Here is a 12707-nt window from a genome sequence, read left to right on the forward strand (position 1 = left end):
AGGTCGTTTGAAATGGTGTTACTGGCCTGCTGGAAGCCTTGTTTTTCCTGGTTTTCTCGCAAAAATCACCCAGGTTTTAAGATTTCAGGTTCGGCAACTATGTAATGCTGATGAAAAATAAAAAATTACCAACTTAGTAACCATACAAAAACATCAAGTGAAAAACAAGTTGTTACATTAAAAGCAGTATAACTAAAATAATTATGAGCATAAAGTCTGTGTTACATTACTAATAGTCTGTAGTTGATTGTTTGAAGTAGATGAAAGCTTGTTTATTAAATATAAAAACTAATCTGCCCATCTTCTTTCAAAGCAATGGAGTTAGTGGTAGTTGCAAGTGCTTTCTTCTTAAAATACCTAATCAGTAAATTGTGTTTGTCATTATTTCATAATTAATGTGCTATGTAAATAATATATCTGTAATATCTTCAGATTCTTATATAAATCTGAATGCCATAGTTAGAAACATCTAGATTCTTGAAACTTCAAAATCAGTGATAAATGCATTACTTCCAGAAATCAGCTGCTAATCAAATATGGCACCTTAATATCTTACCTAGTTAAACATTGACTCCATATTTGGAATTTTTTTAAACATGTCTTACAAAACCATTTTATTCCCTGTTAATAAGCAAGTACTTATTTTTCATATATTAATAAATTTAACATGTAAATTTTATAATAATTAACAGCTTATAAAAGTTTGTTGTATGTTTAAATATATTATTTAATCAGCAACAAGGAAAAAGACTGCCATATTCATTTTTCATATTCTCCAGTGTTTGAGCTGGATCATTATGAAGAAATTCTAATTAAGTCTTCCTGAATATGGTTTGTAATTAATACCTATTTTATCACTTTTGAACCTTTTTAGCTACTTACAAACGTTGGTAAATTAAATAGTTTTTCATGTGTTTTGTGAATAACTCATTTTGTTTCCCTGGGTGTCCATTTTTGATTAAATGAAAAGGTATGCTGTGGTGGAAAAGCACTTTATTCCATGTCAGCTATAATAAAACTGAAGTTATGTTGTTGTATTTAAGATGAATTAAAGAAAATTTTATATATATATATATATATATATATATATATATATATATTTTTTTTTTTTTTTTTTTTTTTTTTTTTTTTTTTTAAAGTGTGGCTGATGAACAATAATCATATTTCTTACTCGTTTACTTTTTTTTCCCCGTTCCTGTTTAAGTAAACTAAATTTGAATTTGCAATAGATTTTTAGTATGCCAACTTTCAAATTTCCACTTATGTTCAAAGAGATAGAATTTCATAAATTGCAGATCTACTTTTAAATATACTTCATTAGCATGATTTGTGATTTCAAAAAAATTAAAACATGTTTTGTGGTGCTTCAAGATACATTTTCAATAGAACTTGATTGTGCACTTAGTAAACTGCAATTTAGAGAATTTTGATCTGCTATATTGTATGAGAAATAATTGCAAAGTCATGAAGAAATCTGTAAATATTAGAATACTCTTAATTTGGACAAATTTGGCAAACTTAAAAATTTTGCTTGAAAAATATTCATTATTTGGAGATGAGCTTATATATGTGAAAAAAGATTTCAATCATGAATCTCGTTAAAAAAAATATTAAGTATATATATACCATTTACAAGAAGTTTTAAAAATCTTCACTAAAAAATTAGCATCTGAAATTTTTAATAGTGAGAGATGTAAAATAGCATCATTTGTCTCATTGAATTGCTGATTGTTAGAAATTTATTTATTTTTATGCTAGAATTAATTTTTCATGATAACTATGTATGTCCAAAAATATTGTTTTATTTTCAACCGAGGTCTGTTTTTATCCTTAATTGGGCGTTTCCGCAGAAAAGTTTGCTCAGGCCTGCTTTAAACGATAGTATCTCAGGCTTTTTTTAGGTCATTGCTTTTTTTGTTTGTATGTGTATGCACATGTATGCTTTAATATGCAGTGGAATGTTGATTATATGTTAATCTTGAGACCATCATTTGGGATAGATTACAGAATAGACAGATAACAGAAAGTCTTTTCACCACTGATCATCATCAGACACAAGCTTCAAAAGACTTCAATGAAAAAAATCTATTTCTAGCATAGAGTGTTTTGTAGTATGTCTGAAAACCAAGATAAGAATTGAAAATTTATCCTATTACACCTCCAGAATTTGCTGGATGTAATGTAATAAAAATATAATATTTTTTTTTTTTTTTTTTTTTTTTTTTTTTTTTTTTTTTACACTTTTTTCCTCAGTACACAATTTTGCATATTGCATACCTTCTTTGTCTTTTCAGCTACTGTGTAATCAAATTCAAGTACTGTGTACCTAATTAATGTTGTTTTGTAATTCATGTAATTATCTAATTAATGTAATTAGTATGCACCTAAATGTGTGACTGGACGTACAAGTAGATAAACCTGTATTGTTTATAAAATGTAAACCCATGATTATTGCATTTGTGCAGCACTATGTAATAGTTTTTTTTTTTTTTTTTTTTTTTTTTTCCCTTCTTTTGAGGGGGCTTTTATTTAACAGTACAATAGCGAAAGTAGTATTTTTAGCTTTTTTGTTCTAACTATGGTGACAAAACAATTTTATTGTGTAATATTGCTTGCTTTGAATTAAAATTTGAGAGTGTTTACTTTATTCAGAGTTTGTACGGTCCTTAATTTTGGCCAAAATGAATAAACGGTCCTTAATTTTGCTCATTTGACATTTCTTATCATTTCTAATGATTGCCATTCTAAGTGGGAATTACGATTTCTCATGAATATGGAATTAAAATTACACGGCTCTTAACCAATCTGTTGGGGGATTTGCGTTGCAAACGATAAAAAAAAAAAAAAACAATTAGCTACCCGAACGAAAGTATCGGTGTCTGATTGGCTATTCACCCAGTCTTTCGAAACAGGTGTTATCCATAAATTTAGGCAGATTGTGACGAAAGCGTGAAGCCAGAAGTTCTTTAAGAGGCGAAAGTGATGATGAAGGTGCTCGAGAAAAAAAAGGGGGGATTCTGAAAATATTTGCCAAAATTGGAGCAATCCCAACCTGGAAGGCCACAACCCTTCCGATGCCAACAGGAACGAGATGCCTGGAAAGTGCATTTTCAATAAACTGTGGCTTCATCAAGCTGACTACAAAGACTGGATATTGATGGATGGCAATCCTTAAATGTGGCCTCTTTCTGTAACAAATTGAAATTTCTAGAATGGGAGAGTCAGCGCTGAAAATTCACATGAAAATTAAGTTTCGTTTTATCATTTCAATTTGTTTTTACACGGTTTTGCTTAGCTTAATTTCTGTGTTTGTTTCAATTAAGCCATAAATTAATTTTTTATCACCTTCTACAGAGTTTATTCTCTTTTGCACATACTATATGTATGGGATATCGGGATTATGAGTTTATTTCTGCAGAGTGTCTGTTATCGATTTCGCGGGAAATCTGTTGGCTCCATTTCAATTTTAGGTCACCAAGGGCAAATTCGGTAACGCTAGCCGAGAAAAAGTGAAGTTCGGAAATACGTTTTGAAGCTTCAATAGACAATTAAGTATTTGGTTTAAACCTATGTTGTTCATAGTAATGCATAATTTTTGCTAATGGCGATACAATTATTAGTTGAAAATAACTAATTAAATTTTTTTTAATATTTTTAAAGCTGAAAACAACTAATTGAAACTAATTTTCCTGAATTAACTAGACGCAAGATTAACTTTCATGAATTACTAAAGTTATTGGGCAGAAGTTTAACTGAAAATATACATTCCGTATTATATATATATATATATATATTTATACAGTACAAAGTCTGAGGTCTGGACTCGTCGGGACATCGGCGATCCCAGATTTGAGATTTTTCAGGATATTAGATCATTTTAAATCTACTAAGATGGCACGTAGAAAATATAAAATTGAAAATATGAAATCATGATTTATGAAATAATGAAGCATTTATGATTTAAAGGGTATCAAAATTTACAAAAGAAAAGAGCTTAATATTTATATGTTTACTTTATTAAACATTTCTTTCAATGTGAGTTGTTTGATTTGTTTTCTCTTCTAATACTTCTAATACTATAGACATATAATTTCTTTTTCAGTTATTAAGTTTCATTGTTCAAGTCCTGTAATTGCTGTGTCGAGAATTCCGAATAACTTGTCAATCAAAATTTTTTCTCGTTCAGTAACCTCTCTGTTACTTTCTTCATTATCGGTAGCTGTATTTTCTGGATTTAGAACCATACTAAGAAAAAAATTTCTTCAAAGGGACATTAAAGATATTAATGAAGAAGTAGATGTTTTAGCAGATGAAGCTGAGACCAGCAGAAACATTGATTTGTTTATCAAAGCAAATGAACTTAGAAGAATAGTTAAAGAAAAGGAAATAGACATAAATAAATTAGATGTTAAAATAGCTGAAAAGATTTCAGATTTAAAAAAAGCACAAATGTTTTGTATCTTTTATTGTACAGTTTATTATTCTAGTCTCTTTCAAAAAACCAAGGAAATAAATTGTATGTTTACAAATCAGTTATTTTAATCTGCAAAATATTCTTACATTGTGATTATAATAGTAGTTGACTGTGTTTAAATAAATATCAAATAAGTTAAATAATAATCATGTAAATCTCTAAAATAGTGACTGTTATTAGTGTAAAATACACTTATACATGTTTTTCAAGAAATTATGTACATAATTTAATGTTATCTACTTCATAACTTGTAGGGAGTTAGTTAAATTTTCATAATTGTTTTATGGTAAGTATTAAATTGAATTTAATAATAGTGCATAATACACACTTCTGTTAGTTTCTTAAAGTGAAATTACAAGCATGAAGTCTGTTGTATGGATAATTGCTTTATTCTATTCATTTTTTTGTTTGCTGATAGGTCCTTAATTTTTTCTTTGATGGTCCTTAAAAGTCCTTAATTTTCACGTAAGGAAATGTGTACGAACCCTGTTTATTATTGTTATCATCATTATTCACTTTGTCCATCAGACTGATTTTAAATTTGATGGGTAATGTGAGTTTCCCATGTGTATTATATACTAAGTTAGTATTTATCATTTCTTTGCACAAAATTTCCTGTATGAATAATAAGCAACATAATATTTTAATTTTTTTAAATAAAAATTTTATACGTATACTATGTGTAGGATCCAGCCGGGGCCAGTGTTGGAGTCTTGCCAGTAATTAATTAACTCAGATTGATCTTTTTATTTATTTACAACACACACTATGATTATATACACTTTGTACAAATAGAAATACATCAGTTGATAGAATTGTTTAAATTTCTAAAATTACTACACTGAGCATTGGCCTCTCCCACCGAAAGTCAGTCTCCAACTTACTTCTTTTCCACCTAGATGGCGCTACCTATTTTCGGGGGTTACAGTTTTGGAGGACCAGGCACTACACCTTCCTCCTAAGATTGTGGTTGGGCAGAATGTCCAAATACATTCTGATAACAAAGCTTGGTACTCACAGTTCAACATTATATCTACTAATCAAATAATGTTTAACTCTAACAAAATAATTAACTCTTACATGTAAAAATTTTTTTTAAAAAAACTGCAAAATGGTAAAGGATGTTACACTTAAATTATCTAATTGCTATAAATAATTTAGTAGCTTTACAAATATTAGTTAGTAAAGAAATATCTTACAATGAACTTTAAAGAAAGAAAAAAATTAACAATCAGTCTAAACACCAAAATTAAAGTCTTTATGAATTGTCCATATCGTTAAGTATCTAAAAGTTTTTCACTTCATTAAAAAATTTTTAAAAAAATTTTCATTCACCATTCAGTCTGGATAAAGCATCTGCATTGCCCGTTTTGACTCCTGGTAAATGTTTCATCTCGATATTGTATTTTTGTAAGGCAAAAGCCTGATGCTGTAATCTAGATGATTTCAGTGCAGTTGGCTGGTATTCTTTTAAGATTTTAATTACTTCATAATTGTTTACATCATCTTCACTAATATAAATCTAAGTGATGCTATAAGTGTTTGCTGCATTTTCTCCTAAATGATTTATAAAAATTTCAGCTTTGTGTTCTTCTGGCACATGTTTAATCGTAAATGCTCTTTCTAGCGAAGAGAAATAGATTCCGGATGAGTCAGAATGGATATCGTTAAAAGTTTTTATGCTTTTAATTAAATTTTCTAACATTGTGTTATCTGAAAGATTAAAAGTACATGAAGATCTAACTTTTGCAATTTCTAGTTCATGTTCTTTCTCTAATTTAAATTTTTGTAGCTTCAACTTTTAAGCTTCCAGTTCTTCATTGGATTTCCTGTCATCAATTATGGATATAAACATCGATTTAATGAATTCAGGATCAATTTTGTAATCATTACTGTTAATAATTTTATCTTTCAGTTCCATGATTGTAATACTTTCATCAGCATTCTGACCTAGTTCTTTTGTCAATAGAAATAAATCTTGTTTTTTGAGACCTTAAACTCAGAACATTTTGCGGCTTTGTTATAATTTTGTAATATAGCGCTAATCAGTTCAAACTATTGTAGTAACTCGTAATTTACCTCATTGTACAATTTATGTAACTATAATAGTCATTTAAAAATAATAGGTAAGCATAAATCACTTATCTTTTCTCTGTTGAGGTGTTTCATTTAGATTCTAATCCTGTTTCACTGCAACAATTTAGGATCCAGTCTTGTCCGGTGTTGGAGTCTTGCATGCAAATAATTAACTCAGATTAATCTTATTTATTTACAACATAGGTTATGATCATATACACTTTGTACAAATAAAAATACATCAGTTGATAGAACTGTTTAAATTTATAAAATTATCACACTAAGCATACTGAGCATTCAGCCTCTACCACCAAAATTCAGTCTCCAACTTAGCACTTTTTCACCTACAGGGTGCAGCGTATTTTCAGGATTACAGTTTTGGAGGACTAGGCACTACACTATGTATATATATAGAGAGAGAAATTCAGTAATAATTACAATATAGTAAAATATGATATAAATAAGTATTACAAGAGTAGCAGTAATATATTAATATCAATTTAATATCAGTATTGGGAATCTCTACATTCAGCAATTTGTAGGCAATATCAGTGTTTTGCTACAAAGTTGCATAGTGTGTATAATTTCATACTAATATGTATGATGCTGAGAATATCATTTGTGTGGAGTAATGCAAAAAGTGATGCTGTTCTGAATGTGGTATGGTAAGGTATTGGATAAATTATGTTTATTGTAAAATTATTGCCATTACTGCTGCATCCTTTTAAAATGTTACACCACCTGCTACCCCCAGATACCTGATACATCTTCTACAGAACTGAAATCACATTGCCCATTAGTATTTTTAATTTGTCATTTAATCAAAAATTGTATAAAATATTTAAATTTTGAAATACGTATTAAAAAGGAAGGGGTGATAATTTTATTAAAGATACACTACAAAGTCCATAATCCAGACTCATCAGGACTTCGGCGATTCTGGATTATAGATCATCAATTTAAATCTGGTAAGATGGCATGCAAAAATTATACAATTAAAAATGTGGAACCGTAATTTATGAAATAGAGCAATTACGATCTAAAGGGTATCAAAATTTACAAAAAAAAAAGCGTAATATTTATTTGTTTACTTTATTAAACATTTCTTTCAATGTAACTTTCTTCACTATCGGAAGCGCTCATGGGTAAACACTTCGCTGGCTTTACGTGCATACGTAAGTTTGTGGCTTTGAGGTCCGGATTATAGATCATTCCGGATAATAGACGTTCAGATTACGGACTTTGTACTGTATTAAATTAGCCTTAAAATAAGATTTTTTAGTGACACTTGAAGCTTACATAATGTTTTATTTTCATTTTAAATTAATTTCTTGTACTCGAAATGTTTATATTCTAGTCTCCCCCCCCCTTCATTTTAAATATGGGATGGGTTACCTGCATAGCTAAACAAAATGCTAGTTCTGAGCAGAGATGTCATTCATTGGGGCATAGTGAATAAGAGGCACTAAACACAGAAATATATTGCTTTTAACTGATAATAAATAACTTTTTTTATTGTGAGATCTCAGAAAAATTAATCCTTTTTAACATTATTGACATTTTAACATTATCTGAAATTCATTAAAATCTTAGACAAGTATTCAGTTTTAAACGAAAAATCCAGTAAATACCCACTTGATTTATTCAAATTAAAGTTTACATTTCCTATAGTGTACTTACTGGATACACATTAGCTGTAACATTTTATAGATTTATTTACAAAAGTTAATGGTTTATGTATATACTTCTAAAACGGCTGTGTTTTTAAAGCAACTTAAAAAGGTAGATCACATATCTTCTATCAACTAACATTATTTTCAATGTCAACACTTTGTGCATGTCTCAGAAATCTAAATCTGATGGAAAGTTAATCTTACCTGTAAAATGTAATGCATAATCATGTTATCATACTTATATTGCAAGAGATTACTTACATTTCATTGCATTTTCCAGTGGCAGCATTACACTGTCTTCTTCTGTTAAAAACCTTCATCAAATTATTTCCATCTTTTGCAGGTATTTTATCAATGCCAATTGCATCTCGCAGAGCTATAAAAAAATTCCAATTTAGTTAAATATTTTTTTTAATTTAATTTTTCAGATGTCAATTTTGAATTTTAAAAAAAAAAAAATTTCACTAATTTTTATTATAATTAACGTGTATAGCTAACACATGTATTATGATAATTGCTAAGTTTTGATGTTTTGGTAATGCTAAGAAAGACTATTGCCTTTTACTGTTTTCCCTACCCTTGCTAATTTTTATTTGTATGTACTAACTATTATATATAATACAACAAATTTTATGTACATATATTTAATGTACTACTTAACATGCAGAGTGACTGAAAACAATGTCCGTAGTTCTTAATTTAAATTTTTATTTTATATTTTTAATAATATCTTTGAATGTTGTAATTCGTAATACATTTGAATTATACATGATATCCAATTTGTTGTTTTTACTAATTTATATTCAATTTTGAAAAATAATAAAATGTGTCCTGATGACATCTTTGACTGCCATACCTACAGGGACGGGCTCAAATCCTTAAATAGGTAAGTATCTATATGTGTAAGCATTTAGTTTTTGTGTAACAAGGGGTCATTTAAAATACATGGCAAGCTGAAAGTCCTCTCAGGAGGTTGATGATAGGTGAAGAAGGCTGGGAGACTCTCGGACCACCCCACAGATATTCTCCATCAAAATTGGAATCGAAGCATAACAGCTAGGTTTAGCAATACTTCAGTCACCTGCGGTACTACGGAGGTGGTGGATTAGCTCCTACTTGTAGTAGAAAATAATTGTTTACATGCCATTTAAAGAGTTTTAAAAATAAAAAATATAAATTTACATTTTAAAAATTTTAATAAAACTCTTGAAATAAAATGAAATTTTAAAAATAAAGAAATGAAAAGGAATTGAAAGAATCATTTCTTTAAATTTTGTGGTTCATATTTGGGCAAGAACATAATAATTTTACTCATTAATACAACCTAATAAATTGGAAAAATGTTTTTTAGATACCAAGTCGACGACGAGAAGTTCTCGATATGCTGACAGCTTATTTAGATGATCTAGGATCTGCAGGCGAAAGTGCTGCTGAATTCTTAACCTTATACCAAAATTTAATCAACCCTGTGCCTTGGAAATTTTATTTGGCTCTTCGAGGCTTGTTGCCACACATTGGAAATTTGATAACCAAGGAAATTGAACATCTTAGCTTTTTAGAAGAGACAACTCTAAATTCTGATCTTTCTCAAGGTATATGAATTTTCCTTGATTCCATGCAATTGTTTTAAAAATTATAAATTTGGTTTTAAAATTATGTTGGGGAATTCTAATTTGATTTTAAAACTATAAATTATTTTAGGTTATGCTTTAAAAATGCTCACTGAGCTGCTGGAGTCATTTATTGACGTAGCTACCATAAGGCAACATTACAAATCTCGACTAGTTGGCTGTGTCTTGAATGGTTATCTTTCACTTCGCAAGTTGGTTGTCCAGAGGACTAAACTTATTGATGAAACTCAGGAAAAGCTGTTAGAATTACTTGAAGAAATGACTACTGGTAAAATATCTTTCTGCTTTGAAAATAGCTTCAGTTATCTTTTTATAATTCTGTGTGCTGTAAATATTGTCATGTAATATTTTTAATTCTGTGTTCTATATATATTCCTAACTTTAAATGTTGTCCGTTTTAAAAGAAATCAATGTTGATGCAGTACAAAATCTGAAATTTGGAGGTCTGGCTTTCTTTTTCTCACGTAATATAGGAATGGATAATATGATACTTAACTGCTTCCCTTACAAATTTTTTTGAAAAAAATTGCAAAAAATCATCACATTTTTTTATTTTATAATTAAATACAGCAAAACAAAGCAAATCAAAACATGTAGGTTTTTAAGTTGAATTTTTAATTTTTTGAAAGTGTAAAAACATTTAATTTTAATATTAGTTTACTATCCCGAGTTATCTCGGGCAAACAAAAAAAGTTAAATATTAGTCTTTGTATGATAGTTTTTGAAACAAGGGAAAGTGATACCTGATATTTTACACTGGTATCTGGTCTCTTTTCTTACTGGCTTACCGCTGGAATCTTTCACGGGAGCACAGAGTACACTGTCTCGTTGGATATGATTTCCCCCACCTCTTCGTAATAACTATCTTGCATCATCACAATTATTTTATTTTTTCAACACATGTATCCTTCTTTATGCATTACTAATCCACAAGCCGACGTATACTATACAATAGGAAAACACGTGACCAGTCCCTCCAAAAGAACCGCGCAACCAACAAAATTTGGCAAACTGCCAATCAAAGCTGAATATTTCCGTTCATTTCCTCCAAGCCGAGTAAAACCGTGATAAAACAAATCGTACTAACAAATTCTGCTTTGTCCGAGTTTTCACAGGATAATAATTAACTGCAATATATATGAACCCGAGATAACTCGGGATAATCAGGCACGCGGTTAAGCAAGTGTGCCATAGATAAATTTTTGTTCCAATTGGGTAAGTTTTCTACCCTCCAAGCAATAAGAAAAATGCGAATCATTATTCATGATAATATCAAATCATCATTGTGGGAGGCAGCATTTTCATATCTACCCCTGTATACTATAAATGACCTCCAAAGACTAGTATTTGTTTTCAGTGGAATGTTATACATATTAGTTTTCTTTCATTGACATATCAGGGGAGAAAGATTCTGGCTCATTTTTATTTAAGCTTAACTTGCACTGTTCCTTATTCTAATTTGATCCAGCTTATTATATTTAATTCACTTTATTTTTATCAAAAATTGTATTATCAAATCTGTTAACTTACCAAAATTAAAGTTTATTAAAAGATAACGTCCTAGTTTTATTCTTTCCTGAAATCCTCATATTCATCAATCAGTGCATAGATATTGGAATTTATTGCGCAGTGAAAGACAGATGTAAAGTAACCTTCTTAAAATCTATACAGTAATAAGATTCTTGAAATATTTCTATATAAAATCTGCTGTATTGAGCTGAGCACCTCAAGTTCATGAGAGAACAGGTCTTCCAATAATTTTATAAATTCCTGCATAGGCACCTGCCTAGGATGCTTATTTTTTGTAAGTCGTTGTAACATGTAGCAGCTAAATATACATGTTATTTTGAATCATGAATGCGGTTTATTTATAAGGGGCACCATTTGTACTTATCACCTAGAGTGCTGGAAATGCTAAAAGCCCTGTTTATAGTTGGCTACCATGTTTAATAATGATGATAGGCATGAATTTGAAGACGCTTGGATGATATCATAAGTAAAAAGTGGAAATTTTCGTTAATTAATGAAATGAATGAAGATGCTTTAACTAAAATCTTCCAATACAATAACAATATTTCACTTGTCTGAAACCTAGTTATTTGAATGTTATTCTATCTGCATAAAAACAGCCAAATGACTTACTGCACCATCCTAAATCTTCCAGTAAAGTAACACCAACTTAGGTGAAGGTTTAAAAAAAAAACCTTTTTATTAGTTCTACAATCTAATAGATTTACATGCTTGTGTAATAATAGATCTTGCATGCAGGAATAACGTAATTTATATTCACAAACAGATTGCACCTATAAGTTTTGGCTGAGACTCTCAACTTACACAAGCAAAAATACAGTAAAAGCTAAAGCCAGTTCAAGTTAGTTTGGAAGCTGGGCAAAAATAGTAATGGTACAGTCAGCATTGCTGCCGAAATCTCTCTCCTAAATTCAAGATTTCTGTTTTTATATACATTCACTAATTTGTATCCTGGTGAGAGCTCATGAAAGTTTTGCAAAATAATAAGATAATACATAAGTAAACATAAAACCCTATATATCTTCAGTCAGTTAACAGATGAAAAAAATATGTAGTAAACTGAAATGGCAGAGAATACTAGCATTCTGGCTTTGAGTCACATTTTGATTTTGAGATGGTTATTCAGATACAGTCTTTGTACAACATGTCCCTTCTTGTAGAACAGGATAGTGCTTGTTACCTGTTGACAAATCCCAAAATTGTAAAAATCTGTCTCAGTAAAAAATAGGTTATATCAGGAAAGAAGCCAAACTAAACTGGTGATGCCTGATGCTAAAAAAATATGGCAATCCCCCCCCCAAAAAAATGCATCAAAGGACTTTG

General features: G+C 29.6%; 1 protein-coding gene across 2 annotated transcripts in view; it reads left to right on the forward strand.

The window, feature by feature from the left end:
- Positions 1 to 12707, forward strand: part of poe (E3 ubiquitin-protein ligase-like protein poe) — a 281770-nt gene that overhangs the window by 226962 nt on the left and 42101 nt on the right. For both annotated transcript variants that reach the window (XM_085822285.1, XM_085822286.1), the window contains exons 54-55: positions 9575 to 9815; positions 9925 to 10122. In XM_085822285.1, the coding sequence (XP_085678411.1) occupies positions 9575 to 9815; positions 9925 to 10122 (439 nt within the window). The remainder of the gene's footprint in view (positions 1 to 9574; positions 9816 to 9924; positions 10123 to 12707) is intronic.

Source organism: Stegodyphus dumicola, chromosome 8, assembly GCF_044657685.1.
Source record: "Stegodyphus dumicola isolate Sdum_Otavi_A_Nest chromosome 8, ASM4465768v1".
Lineage (NCBI taxonomy): Eukaryota > Metazoa > Arthropoda > Arachnida > Araneae > Eresidae > Stegodyphus > Stegodyphus dumicola.